This window comes from Takifugu flavidus, chromosome 4 (assembly GCF_003711565.1).
Source record: "Takifugu flavidus isolate HTHZ2018 chromosome 4, ASM371156v2, whole genome shotgun sequence".
Classification (NCBI taxonomy): Eukaryota; Metazoa; Chordata; class Actinopteri; order Tetraodontiformes; family Tetraodontidae; genus Takifugu; species Takifugu flavidus.
Window position 1 is genome coordinate 14,715,663 of NC_079523.1, and position 16,320 is coordinate 14,731,982.

At 43.8% G+C, this 16,320-nt stretch overlaps 1 protein-coding gene across 15 annotated transcripts in view; it reads left to right on the top strand.

The window, feature by feature from the left end:
* The window catches only part of LOC130524710 (NACHT, LRR and PYD domains-containing protein 12-like), a 337,155-nt gene that overhangs the window by 279,329 nt on the left and 41,506 nt on the right, over positions 1-16,320 (top strand). For 5 of the 15 annotated variants that reach the window (XM_057031087.1, XM_057031090.1, XM_057031091.1 and 2 more), the window contains 2 exons: positions 15,485-15,658; positions 15,865-16,038. The exons of 3 other annotated variants lie outside the window; for them this stretch is intronic. In XM_057031087.1, coding sequence (XP_056887067.1) covers positions 15,485-15,658; positions 15,865-16,038 — 348 coding nt within the window. Of the gene's footprint in view, positions 1-9,869; positions 9,972-15,484; positions 15,659-15,864; positions 16,039-16,320 lie in introns of all 15 variants that reach the window. 7 more of the 15 variants (XR_008950191.1, XR_008950194.1, XR_008950193.1 and 4 more) reach the window with 3 other exon arrangements.

Sequence of the window (16,320 nt, forward strand, 5' to 3'; positions counted from 1 at the left end):
ACGTGTGTTGGCTAAAGCTGAAAAGAGGGGTAATGAATCTAAAAAGAAAACTAAGTCTGGTCAAGATCTGACCGATGACAGCTCAGGGTCAGACACTGATGAAGACTCAGACGGCAATTGTTCTTCCTCTGAGGAAAGACAACGTTCTTTGAGAAATCTCGAAAGGGGTATCGAACAGTGTCGTTTAGACATTAGCTTGACGGGAACTCCAGAAGCTCAAAAGATGCTAGAAAGACAATTGGAAGATATGGAAAAACGGCGTAAGTCGTTAAAGAAGGGGAGGCTTTCAAGGCTGATCACTTCTGACTATGCCTTGCGTTCAAAGAAAGACAGCTCTGCTAACAAAATGTTCCCTGTTGTTGTTCGTGGTCAAAGTCTTGAGTATAAACCTTGGCAGAACTCCGATATGTCAGATATATTAGAGAAGCTACCTATCCTACAGGAAGGGGCACACCCCTGGATTTAAAAACTGGAGGAACTTTTGATTGGAACACAACCTGCTGTTGGAGACATTAAAAGGCTCCTAGCTAATCTCATTGGTGTGTCTGCCATGGAAGACCTTTTGCAGAAGGCTGGCATGCCTCGGTTCATGGCAACTGCAGTAAATGATGCTGAACTGTTTTCTGCTCACAGAGGTCAGTTTTGGGGGGCGCTGAAAGACGCGTTTCCAACTAACATACATCCTGATAATATCCTCATTGAACCATTGGGTGAACAAGAAAATCCGAGAGCCTACGTTTCAAGAGCTCTACAAACTTGGCGTAATGTCACAGGCAATGATCCCGACGCTAATCAAATGGAGCAGTCTATCATTCGAGCTAAAATTCAGAAGGGATTGCCACTGCCGGTGCGTAGTAAAATAGCAGAGGTGGTTGGTCTTGGGAACATGATTAAGAGTGTTTACATTGATCACATTGCTCACCAGGTTGAACTATATCGTAGAAAAGAGCAAGAGTTGAAAAACCAAGATCATGAAACTCTCAGAAAACTTACTCAACTGCAGCTGGTGGATAATAAACGCAAAGAGAAAAAGCAAGCAGTAGTGATGGAAAGCCAACCTGATCAGTCATCACAAATGCAATCAAACCAAACATCATGCCAATCGTATCAATTTCCATTGGTGACACCTGTTCCACCAGTACCTCAGCAATATCACTTACACTCTGCAGGGTTTTGCTAATGACACCATAAAAGGCTTTGAACATCTTTCTAACACTCAGAGGAGTCACAGACTTACGTTGTTGAAACATGACATGGCGCTAGATTACATCTTGGCCAGAGAAGGAGGTTTGTGTGTGTCGTTGAACTTGACAGGAGATGCTTGTTACACTTTGATTCCAGACAATGGTGATAACATAACAAGTGTGACTGACGCTTTGAAGAAGATAAGAGATGCGTTTGGTCCTTCTGAAAGCGCAGGAACATCAGCGACGGCTTGGCTTCAGGACAAATTTGGTCCAATGGGAGCTATGTTGGTACAGGTTCTCAGTGCCGTCGTAGTGTCACTAAGTGTGATGTTTTGTTTTTGTACTTTGTCATTAACTTGTGCCAAGGCGATGATATTGCGTTGGATTGGTGTAGTGATGCCTACCGACCAGGTCCAGATGCCACTCTTAAGTGACAAAGCTTTGGCTGATTCAGATGAGGAGGACATTTCTGATGAGATGGTTGATAAATATCCAGTATAATCAATAATTCAGTATCTAGTGTGACCTTCGAGTCATATCTTTATGTTATTGTTTGTATTTAACGGTGTTTATGTTTTCCTTTCCTCCGTTGTAGTTCCGGTGACGAAGGGGGGAAATGGTTACATAATTTACTTAATCGTGATAATCATGTTTTGATATGTTTGTATTGTATTATCTCTAATGAAACCAATGTTTTTTGCAAAGATACTGGCACCTCTGTTTTCTGTTTCCAGGACAGTAGTTGGGGAGCTACGTTGGGGTGACAACTATGTTGGAATGGACTCAGAAATTCAAAATGAACTGTGAAAGATGCTGGAGGACCCTGAATGAAGATGGGGAACAACTGAAGATCCTTCATCAGGGGACTGTGAACTACAGATTCGAAAATTAATGTTGATGTGTTTAATGCATATATCTGAAGTTTGTATTAATAAATTCACTAGGGAAATTTCATCAGTAGGCAGATGCTATGAGAACTCAGGTTTTTTCCTTGTTTTGGTAAAGGGAAAGGGGTCCTTAGGCAGGGAAAGGTCCAAGGTAAGGTCCGATGGGACGACCAGCCTGATCGTGGACATTTTTTGATTTTTTTCTGAGTATCTTGTATGTGTTTGTCCAACTCTTCCCTAATATAACTTTTTTGCAAATTGGATTGGAGTACCACAGGTGGTCGCCGTCGACAGAGGGACCGTGAGAGAATTTTCCCGTCTAAAGTGTTTTGATGGTTGTAGACTGAAAGACGTCTGTCGGATGGGTTTTTCACTCTCACACTCCACTAAATTTCACCTATTGTTCACGTCTAATTAATCAATCTTTTTCAAATTATACCACTTTATTAGTCACCGTCACTTCTATTAAAACTTGGTTATTCTTTATTTTTCGAGACTCTATGTAGTCTCGAAGGGGGGAAATATGTAGTATCTGACCCGTTCTATGCAGGCTTTACATCTGTAAGGCCTAACGTGTTAACAGCCACCTAAGCGCCATATTAGGACATGCTCCACATGTGTGTCCTGTGTCTTCTTCCTTTATGTAAGAGGAGCTGCTAAAAGATGACACTGGAGCCTGTGGGCCCCTGGTTGTCCTCCATATGAGGATGTGTAGCATGAAACATCTTCAAGCACTCCCTTTTTTGGTAATAACTGAACGCTATACCATTGGGTTGGCCGTATTGTACAGCGTGAGCTCATCAGTAGAGAATGTGTTTACTCGACTGTATAAGAAGGAGGTGACGATGAAGACACCTCGGAGTTCTTCACCATCGGGACCTCGAGACCTCCCTCGGACAATCTGCAGTGTTCGATTGATGCCTGACTGTTCTCTCCAATAAACATCTTTGATAACCAAGTCGGTGTCTGCGAAGTTTCCTTCCTCATCAACACATCTCGGCAACCACCAGGAGAAGATTTACAACACAGTGAAGAGAGTACTGGTCAAGTTTAGAAAAAAAAGTTTTTAAATTGCAACGGTGTCGGTTAATTTCTTTTCTAATTCAAATTAATTTGCTGCCTCATCCAGAGAAAATATGTGTTTGTTTCCAGTTAAAAGCCCTCTTTAACAATACGGCAACTCGGAAAGAGAGAAAACTCTTCTTCTGCTATTTTTCACTGGGTGAGACAAAGGATGGAATGAAAAATGAAATAAAAGAGTAGAAGAGGTGGGAATTAGACTATGTGAGGCTGGAGGATGAAGCATCTCTGATGAAGCTATTACCTTTACCAAGGGATCCCTGCGACACAAATACCGTAATTATGTTTGCTGAGCTTTAGCCTGTAACTGCAGTAACCTGAGCAACTTTAGCATCGCCGGCATTCTTGCGGCCTTTTCAAACATTTACTTTATATTTATCCGACACTAAATCAGCAGAACTCCAGCACTCCCTACATGACAGCACCACAACAGCTAAACTTCAATGTTTTAGATGAATCATTTCGAGGAGAAGTAAACACATTTTTACAATCAATACAATCTAACGTTGGTCTCTAAATATTGCCATAGCAACTTGCCAATACACATGAGGGCCCTGGTGCCAGGAGATTCACTCATTAGCCCGGACTCCGTACTTCACTACACCACATTCTAGATTAAACATGCCAGAGTTCTGTGCAGCTGGGTGGGCTCTGGATCGAAGGCGGGTCAATTTGCCATATTTGCTGCATGATCGATGCAGCAGTAACACACGTAACATGAACATTAAATGAATGAAGCGGTATTATTCAAGGCACCATCAGTAGATTTTCTCATTTAGCAAAAGTGGGCTAAATTTACTTCAAAGAAAAAAAATATAACAGCAATTTTCTATCATTCACTCAGCTGAAATATTTTTAGAACATAATTGGATTGAAATACAATAACATAAAGTGCAAAAATCTATGAAGCAAAAACAACACTTTCTTCAAGGAAAAGGCACATGTGCAGAGAAAAATATTTAACTTTACCTTTTAAACTTGAGCTGAGTAATAATTGTAAATGTGTTATTGCAGCTAATGTTCACTTGTTTGAGGCTGATACTTGGTGGTGTCTCATCTTTTGGACGAGTTCATCAATGTTGGGGTCCGGCTCTGAGCTGAGGAACTCCTCCCAATTGAGTGAAGGTGTTCAGCAGGAAGTCCACTTCTGTGTGATGTTTTGTTCAGCTTCATCAAAGAAAGCAGTTGTTCCCGCAGGTCTGTGCTGCCAAACACAGGCAACGTTGGAGCAGCCTGGATGTGTGTCGGGGAGGAAACGGGCAAACTCCGCAGCACCCACTGCCCCATGTGTTGCCTTCAGGGCATCACTGCATTGGAGCTCAATCACCTCCATTTGGAGCTTTGGTGCTGAGCTTTCCACCTCAACCTCAAATGGACGGCGGCTGAGCAGTTCAAACCTGCTTTTTGGTGCTTTTAAGTCAGTGACTCGGCGTGGGAAGTCAGCGGCGAGAACACTCATTTAATCAGCAAACTGTGCGCTCGGGAACACGTGGTAGAGAGCTTCTCTTTCAGGGTCTGGCAGCTGGGAAAGTGGCTCAAGTTTCCTTTGTGCATCTGTGCCTCCCACAGAGTGCGTTTGGTTCTAAAGGCCTTCACTGTACTGTACATATCAGAGGGGACACCACCCCGACCCTGCAGCTGCAGCTTCATTGCATTCAGATGACTCGGAATGTCCCACAGAAAAGCCGTTTCACACAAGAACCTTTGGTCTGGGAGTTGAGTTGTGTCTTTCCCTTTGCTGTCCAAGAACATCCGATCTCCTCAGGAAGCTGGAAACATCTCTGCAGCACCATTCCCTGGCTTAGCCATCGCACCTCAGTGTGATGGGGCAAATCACCACGCTGCGTTTGCCACTGGCTCAGAAACGCCTTGAACTGGCGCTGAATTAAACCTTTGGCTCTGATAAAGTTCCCTGCGTGCGTGATGGTGAACATTCCATGTTCCATGTTCAGGGCTTCAGCACACAACGATTCCAGGTGTATGATGCAATGATGAGCTGTCAGTTCAGCCGTAACGTTTTCCTCCTGCATCTTCTCCCGTATCTTGGCCACCAGTCCACTCCTGTGTCCACACATGGCAGGTGCTCCGTCTGTTGTCCAACCCACCAGTTTTTCCCGAGGCAGCTCCATCTCATTTCCACATCTGGACACCTCTTCATACAAATCCTGTCCTGTGGTTGTGCCGTGCACAGGACGTAACGCCAGAGACTCCTCTGTCACGTTGAGGCTGGAGTCCCCTCTAATGTCGCTGCTCTCATCCACAGCCAGGGAAGATGCCATGAAATCTTTCCCCTTTTTCACAGCTGCTCTTTTAGATTGAGGGACAACAATGGTGTTTCTGCTCAGGCTCCCGTTTCAAAAGAGTTGCCTTTTGTCTGGGCAAACGTGGTCACAAACTTTAAGCATGCAGTGTTTGATGGAATCCCCCTCTGGAAATGGCCGGGCTGATTGAGCGATCTCTTCTGCCAGAATCAAACTGGCCTTGACAGCAGCCTCGCTTTGAGATTTGGCTTTTCTGAACAGAGCCTGTCCAGATTTGAGGCCTGGTTTTAATTCCTCAACCTTCTGTAGCTTTTGTTCCATGTCCATATTCTTGTCTTTGTCCGCGTGTTTAGCTTCATGATGGCGTCTCAGATGATATTCTTTCATTACCGCCACCCTTTCTCCACACAGAAGACACCCAGGTTTCCCAGCTGCCTCCGTGAACATGTACTCCCACTCCCACCTTGTTTGAACCCCCGGTTCTCAGTGTCCACCTTCCGTTTTGCCATTTTATGGGTATCTGAAAGTTAACTTTTGCTGTTATGCTAATGACTACTGATAAATAATGAAATGAAGCCACCTCCCGCTCAGACTGTCACCGTTGCATTGTGGGAAATGTAGTATTGGCCTGTGTAAAACATCTGCGGCCTGTGGGCCGGTTCTAATAATAAATCAATATCATCCCGGGGGCCATAGAAAACCCTCGACCTTGACTCTGACATATGAGCTTTAAATGATTTCTTTTGACTCCCATTTATTTGGCTGTTTGGATATCATCTTTGCTAGTGTGTGTGTGTGCGCTCTATGGAACTGGCATAAAGGATGTTAAAATTAGTCTAAATTAGTCTAAATTAAATAAAAATTCATCCATTCATCATTCCCAACAGGCGGTGTTTGATTAGAAACTCTTTCTGAACTCTGGTGCTCTGAAACATCTCCGCTTCCATTTTCAGCTGTTTTTATTCTCAATAACATCAAATCATCCATCCATCCAAATCGTGGTCCTGTTGGACCACCAAAGGACAAACACTTTCCATTTAGCACGGACAAAAAAACCCAAATCCTGTTTAGCAATGAAGCTGTGGGGAGAGTTTGAGGAGCGTTTCTGAGGAACACGCTGCCATATTGGGTCCAAGCTGCTGGGGTTTTTGTTGTTTCCAGGTGAATCGGTGGGCAGCGGCGTTACCGCCTGTCTCTGCCCCCCCCCTCTCTCCCTGTGGTCGTGGTCACGCCGGGCATCTTTACTGGTCCCGTTTTAAACAGGTTCTGTTGGGAACAGGTGTTCTCCAGAACTGTATTTCAGGCTGCTGTGCTGAAGGGCTGTTTTCAGTAGCAATAGAGCCAGAGTGTGCCTGCTACATATGAACCCCCCCAGGCCGTGCTTTCCTCCTGGCTGAGCCATAATCAGCTCTGGATGGACTGGTTCACGCTTGGACTGAGTCAAGATTTGATAGCTTGACTGATTCTTACAGTTTTGGATCAAACCCCCATCTGCTGATTCCAGGAGATCTTTAAAGGATCTCAGAGCTTCAGATTTATGAAGCCTGCTCAGCCCCCGGCAGCAGCGCTGATGAAACCATTTCATTCCTTCAAAAAAGCAGAACATGAAGCTCCAGAAAAGGTTTTTGGATCAAGTTTCCAACAGAACGAGGACAAGTGGGTAAAAGCGCCACTTTAAAGCCTCCAGGCCTCAGAAAACATCCACCTTTAGGATGCCTGACTTTAGAGGATCGTCGGTTCGCTCCGAGCACAAGAACAAACATTTTTAACCTCAGTCCAAGAACATCTGACCTGAAATGATCAAAACCTTCAGCGTAAAAAGATGGTGGAGAGAAAGAGCTGCTGGGAGGTTCTCAGAAGAGAAGTGGCATTAAAGCCAGCTGGAAGAGTCCAGCCTGCTTCCTGCTCCTCCAAACAGGCGTCTCCACACCAACACTGAGGAACACGGGCTTCTGTTCTTCCTTCTTCTCTTCTGACTATTGTGTGTTTGATGAATGCAGCATCCACTCACTGCCCCCCCCCCCCTCATTTACACTGCTCCTGGTTTCACAATGCTCCTCAGACAGATGCAACCAGAGACACTGATGCCGTCAGACAATAAACCTGAGTGTTGTTGTGTCCGGTTATTAACATGTTCCATGCTTTTCCTTCTGCAACAGTTCATCACACCTGCTCAGGGAAACCTCGGTGTAAAGGAGGTGAAGCCGTGCCTCAGTGACTCTACTTTGGTGTTTTAGAAACTAACAGTTATTAGATGAATATACAGTGTGCACGTACGCGCACACGTGTGTATAAACACTTAATACACGCGTGTGCGTGGATGTAGACTTTTTAGTACTTTGGGTTCATAGACTTTTTAGTATTTTGCAGATACGTGTCTGTATATAAACCAGATCCTCCTGTAATAAAGAACTAAAGGCTGACTGTTGCCACGTGACCTGTCTCCGTCTGTCCCATGATGGAACCTGCCTGGAACATCTGGTCCACAGAAAAAGCAAAACAGCTCACAGAACTGGTCCAGTTTAGACCCAAAAATGACAAATAATGAAAATGTGTGACGCAGTAGAACAATGGACGAACTTTCTATTGGTCATTGACAGTTTCACTCATCGTCATCAGAATTCATCAAAAATATTTAAACAACAAACTACACAGAACCGCAAAGTTTAGAGCTTAAAGGGAGCGACAGGTGAAGATTTAAAGCTCAACGCAGCTGAAGAAGTTCCAAAAGGAGAAATATCATGTGGTGCTTTACCGCCACCTGGTGGACACGCGTGGAACTGCAGACAATAGTTAAACGCGCTCCGACACATTCTGACCTCTGCTGCTCCTCCTGGACTCCAGGGCTGCAGAAATATGCTGCTTTTACAAGTCTTTCAAATCTGTCAAGCATCATAAATCTTATTTATTTATTTAACTAAGTTAGTCAGTTTTAATTTAAATGCAAAAACATATTTGGCATTAAAATAGCAAAACAACCCTTGAACCCTTCCAGAATGCTTTTATTGTAGTGGAATATTAATCAACAGCCATAAAGTTGTTCATAACAGAGGAAAAAGGAAAGGTAAAAGTTTCCGTTCAGACTGAGCAGGAAGACTGAAGACCGACAAGGTGAGTGGAAACGAAGAGCATTATTGAAAAGAATTGACAGTTGTGTTTGGAGATAAAATCAAGATTTGAAAACAGTTTTGTTACTATTGAAGAGCTGCATAGAGCTGAAGAATTCTTGGCTTAAGAAATTCAACAAGACTTCATATTTAGTTTTAGCACAAAACATCGTTATACATTATAAATGAATAGGTCTTATTTAACTTTCTTATAGTCTGGCTTTAGTTATAGTTGAATAGTCTTTCTAAGTGAAGTTTAGTTTATTTTTCTGCTCTTTGCTACTGATCCTAAAAGAACTTTAAACCCTCCCAGAACGCTTTTATGGTAGTAATATATACGCCATAAAGCTGTTGATTAGGTTTTAAAAGTGAAAGTGAAAGTATTCTGTTCAGACAAGTAGATGCTGTTAACGTTGTTAGAGAGTCTTAACAGGTATTAACAACATTTTAAAACTTTTTTGACAGGTGAAAAGCTCTTAGAGTTATTAGAGTTGTTCAACAGTCCAGGTTACAGCTGGATATTTTGGTATTACCTGTCAAACAACATCTAATCGTGGGCAAGTTAGCATCTCTCAGCCGGACCAATTTAAGACAATAAATAAATAACTAAATCCACACAGGATCACAGGACACCAACAGGATTTTGGGTTCATGTTGCACGTTTTCTCCAGTGGTTTATTGTTCTATGTTGTGGAACCACTGTGAAAGAAATGCAGGAGTGGGTGTCATTTCTTTCATCTATTTTAAATAGAGCAGTGATCTTTGAGGACTTGGATCATAGAAATAATTGAAGAGGGGAACAAAGGAGGGAAGTTAAAAAGTCCTGACTAGTATGTTTATGTAGCACCAGATAATTTAGTGGCTGAGCTGAAGACAGTCCTTTCACCATGTTGGCCTGTGGAAAACCAGTGTTGTGGGCCCGATGGACCAGCGTCCCCGTCGTTGCCGGACCACCGTTGGCCACCAGTTGGGTTTTGGGATCAAAGTGGGGGCGTTTCCTGTATCCGGTTCTCCTCACGGATCCATGACTACAACATGTTGCTGCAAGTGCAGAGACGTTTGCTCTGGAAAGAACTTTAGAGCACATTCAGTGCTGCAGGATGAGGGGCTGGAAAAGGTGCCAGTTCTTTTCTCACTGCAGGGAACAGTAAAAAAAAGCAGCTTAAACTCTGAAAACATGAAAATGATACAGAGACATCATTGATTTATTGATTCAGTTGTTATCCAGAATGGATTAGAAATGTTCCTGTTTGATAAAAATGCAGTGAATTGGGATTATTTAACTACAACCTCTACAGATTATTTACCTTCATCACAGTCTCATCACTATTTCTGATGTTTCCTCAGGATGGACGAGGACAGAGCAGAGTCCACAGTGCCCAGCTGGGTGTCCCTGAAGAGTGACCGGTCCAAAGATAGAATAATAAACTTCAGAAGTTCAGAGGAAATGTAAGAAAACTAAAGCGTGATGATGTGTTTGTGTGGCAGCTGTTAGTCACATTAACAGCAGCAGGTTGTGAGTTTATTATTGGAGATGTTTAACACTTAAACCTCAGACAGTCATATAGTTACAGACTTAATGTGAATATTGTTGATTAGAAACAAGAATCAGGTTTAAACTGAAAGATGAATTCAGACATAAATGCTGGAACAATATTGAGTCTTGATCAGGTTCTTTCATCCTATAAATCAAAGGACTAATAGAGATGTGTTTCATAGTGAGAGGGGGGAGCACATCCTATCAAACTGGGACCAGTCAGCTCCACCAGGAGAGTCCTCTTGTTCACAATCTGGAAGCAGATCTGGAGATGCTGAAATGAAGCCCAAACAAAGTAAAACTGTTCAATATGAGATTTAATTTGTGATGTCATGAATTTGTAGTTGTGTTGATGATTTATTATAGATGGAAATCATTGGTTTACTTATGTTCAGGAAGTGATCTGCAGGAGGTGATAGAAGGTCATAAGATGAGTCTGAAGAGAAGATGTGAACATGTGACTGAAGGAACTCATGAAGCAGGAAGTGGAACCCTGCTGAACAAGATCTACACTGAGCTCTACATCACTGAGGGACAAAGTGAGGAGGTGGACACACAACATGAGGTGAGACAGCTTGAGAGAACCTCCAAGAAGAACATCCAGGACACTCCAATCAAGTGCCAGGACATCTTCAAAGTCTTATCTGAGCAACAGAGACACATCAGAGTGGTTCTGACCAACGGTGTCGCCGGCGTTGGAAAAACCTTCTCAGTGCAGAAGTTCAGTCTGGACTGGGCAGAAGGTTTGGAGAACCAAGACATCAGTCTGGTGCTTCCGCTCTCATGCAGGGAGCTGAACTTGATCAGAGATGAGCAGCACAGTCTTCTCTCACTGCTTCATGTTTTCCATCCAACATTACAGAAGATCAGAGCAGAAGATCTGACTGTCTGGAAACTTCTGTTCATCTTTGATGGCCTGGATGAAAGCAGATTTTCACTGGGTTTCAACAAGCATCAGCTCATCTCTGATGTCACACAAGTATCGTCCGTTGGCGTGCTCCTGGTGAACCTCATCCAGGGGAACCTGCTTCCCTCAGCTCTCATCTGGATCACCTCCAGACCTGCAGCAGCCTATCAGATTCCTCCCTCGTGTGTTGACAGGATCACAGAAGTACGAGGCTTCACTGACTCCCAGAAGGAGGAGTACTTCAGGAGGAGGTTCAGTGATGAAGATCTGTCCAAGAGAATCATCTCACACATCAAGGCCTCCAGGAGCCTCCACATCATGTGTCTGATCCCAGTTTTCTGCTGGATCACTGCTATAGTTCTGGAGGACATGATGACCAGAGACCAGAGAGGAGAGCTGCCCCAAACCCTGACTGACCTCTACTCACACTTCCTGAGGGTTCAGATAAAGAGGAAGAAGCAGAAGTATGGAGGAAAGCAGAGACCAGAGGAACTGACTGAGGCTGATAAAGAACTCCTTCTGAAGTTGGGTCGGCTGGCGTTTGAACATCTGGAGAAAGGAAACATCATGTTCTACTCAGAAGACCTGGAGCGATGTGGACTGGACGTCTCCGAGGTGTCGGTGTACTCAGGAGTTTGTACAGAGATCTTCAAGAGAGAGAGTGTGATCTTCCAGAAATCAGTCTACTGCTTTGTTCATCTGAGCATTCAGGAGTTTCTGGCTGCCGTCTACATGTTCCACCGTTACACCAGGAAAGACACAGCGGTTATAATATAAAGTTCTAAAAATATGAAACAAAACCTTTTCCTGGTTTCATGGTTGTTCACAATAACGATCCAGCCATCTCTTGATGACTTCCTCAGGAGAGCACTAATGAAATCTCTCAAAAGTGAAAATGGCCACCTGGACTTGTTTGTTCGCTTCCTTCATGGTCTCTCTCTGGAGTCCAATCAGAGGATCTTGGGTGGACTGTTGGATCAGAGGAACAGCCACCCAGAAACCATCCAGAAGGTCCTCAACAACCTGAAGGAGGTGAACAGTGATGAAATCTCCCCAGACAGAAGCATCAACATCTTCCACTGTCTGATGGAGATGAAGGATCAGTCAGTCCATCAGGAGATCCAAGAGTTCCTGAAGTCAGGGAAGAAATCAGAGAGGGAACTGTCAGAGATCCACTGTTCAGCTCTGGCCTACCTGCTGCAGATGTCAGAGGAGGTTCTGGATGAGCTGAACCTGCAGCAGTACAACACCTCAGAGGAGGGACGACGTCGCCTGATTCCAGCTGTGAGGAACTGCAGGAAGGTCGTGTAAGTAAAGATTTTTGGGGCCGGACATCGGCGTTTAAATCAAGCGAGTGGATCATGTCAGGTAGCAATACCCCCTCCAGTGGTCATTCCTTCAATTCTTTATCTCCATTGCAGCGTCCATAAATTAAAAAAAACAACAATTCATCCAGAAATGTTCAACACTGGCTGGATATAAGTTCAAAGGTCAATCCAGACAAACCAACATAAGGCAGGAATAATAGGAGCCACAAGTTAACTGACTATCATGAAATTACTGTCATGTCATTAAATAACTTTTGTTTGTTTGTATACATCGTATTCAAACGACAGAAAAACACATTTTAACTAATGACACGTGACTATTTTGCTTCATTTGTTCAACGTAAAAACAGCCGGCCTCGTTGGTTTAAATGGGTGTTTTAGGTCTTTGTGGCGGTTCCGTTTGGAGCCTTTATGTGACCCACAAAGTTGTTTGAGCCTTTCCACACCCGTTAGGTGGCAACTTCATCACTAGCAACAAAAGGTGCAGTGAAAATGATTTGAAGGGAAACAGGCAGATATAACAGAAGCTGAGGGCAATCGATGCAACCAGAGACTCTGATGTCATCGATCGGATCGCTGAATTAAGACTTGACGCACCATCGTACAAATTGGATGAAATGCAAAATATCCAAAGAGCCGATAGACAGATAAAAAGATGCACGTTTCTTTAAACCATTTGCTATAATCATTTTAAATATTGAGTAATTATGAGCTGTTCTAAAATAAGACAAATGTTGAGAATAATTCAGTTGCATTTCAGATCTGATGGTCGTTCAAACTGTTGCTCTACGGTGTTGAATTTAGCTTTTCCAGGAAATGAGCTACATTTGTGTTGAGGTAGATTCTCAGATAAGTTGATGAGAAATCCCAAAGTTTGACTCACTATTTTTGTTTCATACACAACAGACTGTCTGGTAGTTTTCTTTCAACGAGTCATTGGGAAGTTGTGGCCTCAGCAATGACGTCAAACCCTTCTCATCTACGGGAGCTGAGCTTAAGATGGAACCAAAGCCTGACAGATGCCAGAGTAAAGTTACTGTCTTCTGCAATGATGCATCCAAACTGCAGACTGGAGACGCTCAGGTCAGGAGGCCTCTGTTGGTCTTTTCTAAATTTCTTTACATTTTCTGCTTTTCTCTTCATTTTCAGATTTAGAAATGTGTTTTTATTTGCCCCATTTATTCCTTTTCCAGGCTGTCACACTGCAGTTTATCAGAGATCAGCTGTGACTCTCTGGCCTCAGCGCTGAGGTCCAATCCTCCCATCTGAGGGTTCTGGACCTGAGCTACATCAGTCTAGAGGATCCAGCAGTGAAGCTGCTCTGTGGTTTTCTGCAGGATCCTCTCTGTAAGCTGGAGATTCTCAGGTCAGTCAGAGATGATCCAGTACTTTTCCAGGTGTAACTAGTTAGACAATAAATGTTTCCATGTTTGATCTTTGTTAGAAACGTAGTGTTACAGTTCTCAGAAAAAAGACCACACAGGACAGATTTGCAGTATTAAATTGGTTGTGGAAATCTGTCCCATGTGAGGATGGTCATCAATGACTAGAAAGGAAGTATCAGTTGTAGATTTGTCTTGTTTTATTTTAGGCTGGCCACAAAACCGCCCAAACATTCAGACCAATCAAAAATGGTTCTTCCTGTCTTTTAAAGATCAGAAGGAAAACTAGAAAACCAAAAAGAAAGCTGCTGCAGTGTGCCATGCCCCTTCTCTACTGAGAAAAGCCATCCCAAAAAAGAGAAAAGCCCAAGTGTGAAGTGAGCACCCTGTTAAACCTTGGTACCGAAAGCCTGCAGTCATTCTCATCTTAGGTGGCTTCATTCCAGCCAGAAGCCCAAACCTGCCTCCCTCTTAAAGGGGCAGCAGGTCAGTCCAACCACAGAAACCTTCATGAAGATCTGAAGCTTTCAGCATCCACAATTGTTGCACCTCACTTCCATTGGAGTCCAAATCAGAAGTCAACAAGTTGATTCTGCACCGATTCTACACAATGCAACCATTTTAAAAAGGTTTCCATCCATAAGTTTTCACACATTTTTAGATAAATCTGTTTGTTCATCGCCTCCTTCTGTTGTAATGGTCATAAAGAAAATGACCTTATTTGAGTTTTTCTCCTCACAAATATGACTTTCTATGAACGATGCAATAAATGCAGCTTGCAATCTAAGACAATATGGAAGTATGTGTATATAATAGTAGTGGAAGTAGCTCATAAAATAATACATTTGCTCTTCTCATCGAATCTTCTATGTTATTAAGAAAAACCTGCTCTTAGTCAACAACATCTAAGACATCAACCAAAAATCCTAATTTTCTACAATCTAATATAAAACAGTAGAGAAGACTCTTTCTGCAGAGACACTGGTGGCAGGAATGCAGAAGTATCACCTGCTCAACTTGGAAGGTGGAGCAGAAACCACCAGCTGAGAAGGTCCTCAGCGAGAGGAAGTGGTGGAGAACCATGAAACTTGCTAAGCTCCACCTCAGCTCCAGAGACGGGCTGAGCTGGAGCTGTGGCACCAGGTATCGCCCAGAAGAGCCTCCAACAAACAAGCTCTTCTCTTGGGAGGAGAGGGCTTTGAATCTCAGCTCAGTGTGCTTGTCTCTAGTAGGTGGCAGCTGCACCTTTTCCTGAGGTCCTTGTTGATGCCCTGAGGGGAATTGATGCTCCTGCAATGTTTCTGGCAGCATTGAGCTTGCAGTGGGGCAATCAAACACACTGTGGGGGGGCTCTCTTTCCTTCTCTCATCTGGAGAACAAGTGACACCAGCTGCCAATCATTGTTGGAGAAATGTGCAGTCAGGGGAACGATGCGTCCAGACTATAGCCACCCTTCCAGCATCCAGCAGTGTCTAAAACCTTTGATTTGGTTTCACCAGAGAGTGTAGGGATTGCAGGGTCGCTGCAGCATCGCCCACAAGCTATCAGGAGTGGGTCGCTTTGTCCCAACTCCTGACAAGAGTTGAGTGCTATTGAGAAATGTGGTCTCACAAACTTGGAAGGTATTTTGACCTACACACACTTTACATACGCTGTAGATCTTGTCCAACCGCCCTGAAAGAACCCAAAATAGGAACATACGGCAGATAAGCCGGTGCAGGACCAGAGGTTTGTTGCTTGTAAGCTGTGTTTTGCTCTGGTACATGTTGATTTTTATTTGTCTTCTCTCAAAATAATTGTTATTTTAGACTAAGGGACTGCAGTTTATCAGAGACCAGCTGTGATTCTGTGGCCTCAGCTCTGAAGTCCAACCTCTCCCATCTGAAGGTTCTGGACCTGAGCTACAACACGTTGCAGGATTCAGGAGTGAAGCGGCTCTGTTCTGGACTGGAGAGTCCAAACTGTAAACTGGAGAGGCTCAGGTCAGTCTTCATTTTTCTACCTATATACCAGCTGCTAAGATGGTGAAGTGAGGCTGTTCTCAACACTGCTGTGATGCACCACATTAAAAAAATTCCTTGTAATATCGTGAATTCAGGTCTGACCCAACTAAGAACTAACGTAGGTTTAGTACTGACGCAGATAACATGCAGACCTGCACCGTATAACCTCATCCTGCATTTTTCAGATTAGAGCACTGCAGGTTATCAGAGATCAGCTGTGGCTCTCTGGCCTCGGCGCTGAGGTCCAATCCCTCCCATCTCAGAGAACTGGACCTGAGTCAGAACCAGCTGCAGGATTCAGGAGTGAAGCTGCTCTGTGGTTTTCTCCACTTTCCAAACTGCCGACTGGAAACTCTGAGGTAAACACCATTCTCAAAAATGTCCATTATTCCATCCGAGGGTCCTCACACTTTCTGAGTGTGTGTGTTGTGCCCAGTTCCTTCAGGAGGGAGGGCCACACGGGGACCACTTATTCATGATAAATTGATTTAAGGACAATGAAAAAGCCGACAGATGGTAACCAAAATTAGACAAAACTAGGTGAGGGTGCCTGGTAGACACCAGCCAACGAGGAGGGAGATGGTGAGGGAGACAGGAAGTCATCTAAGACAGGTTGTGCCTTTAAAGATGAGCCACAGGTG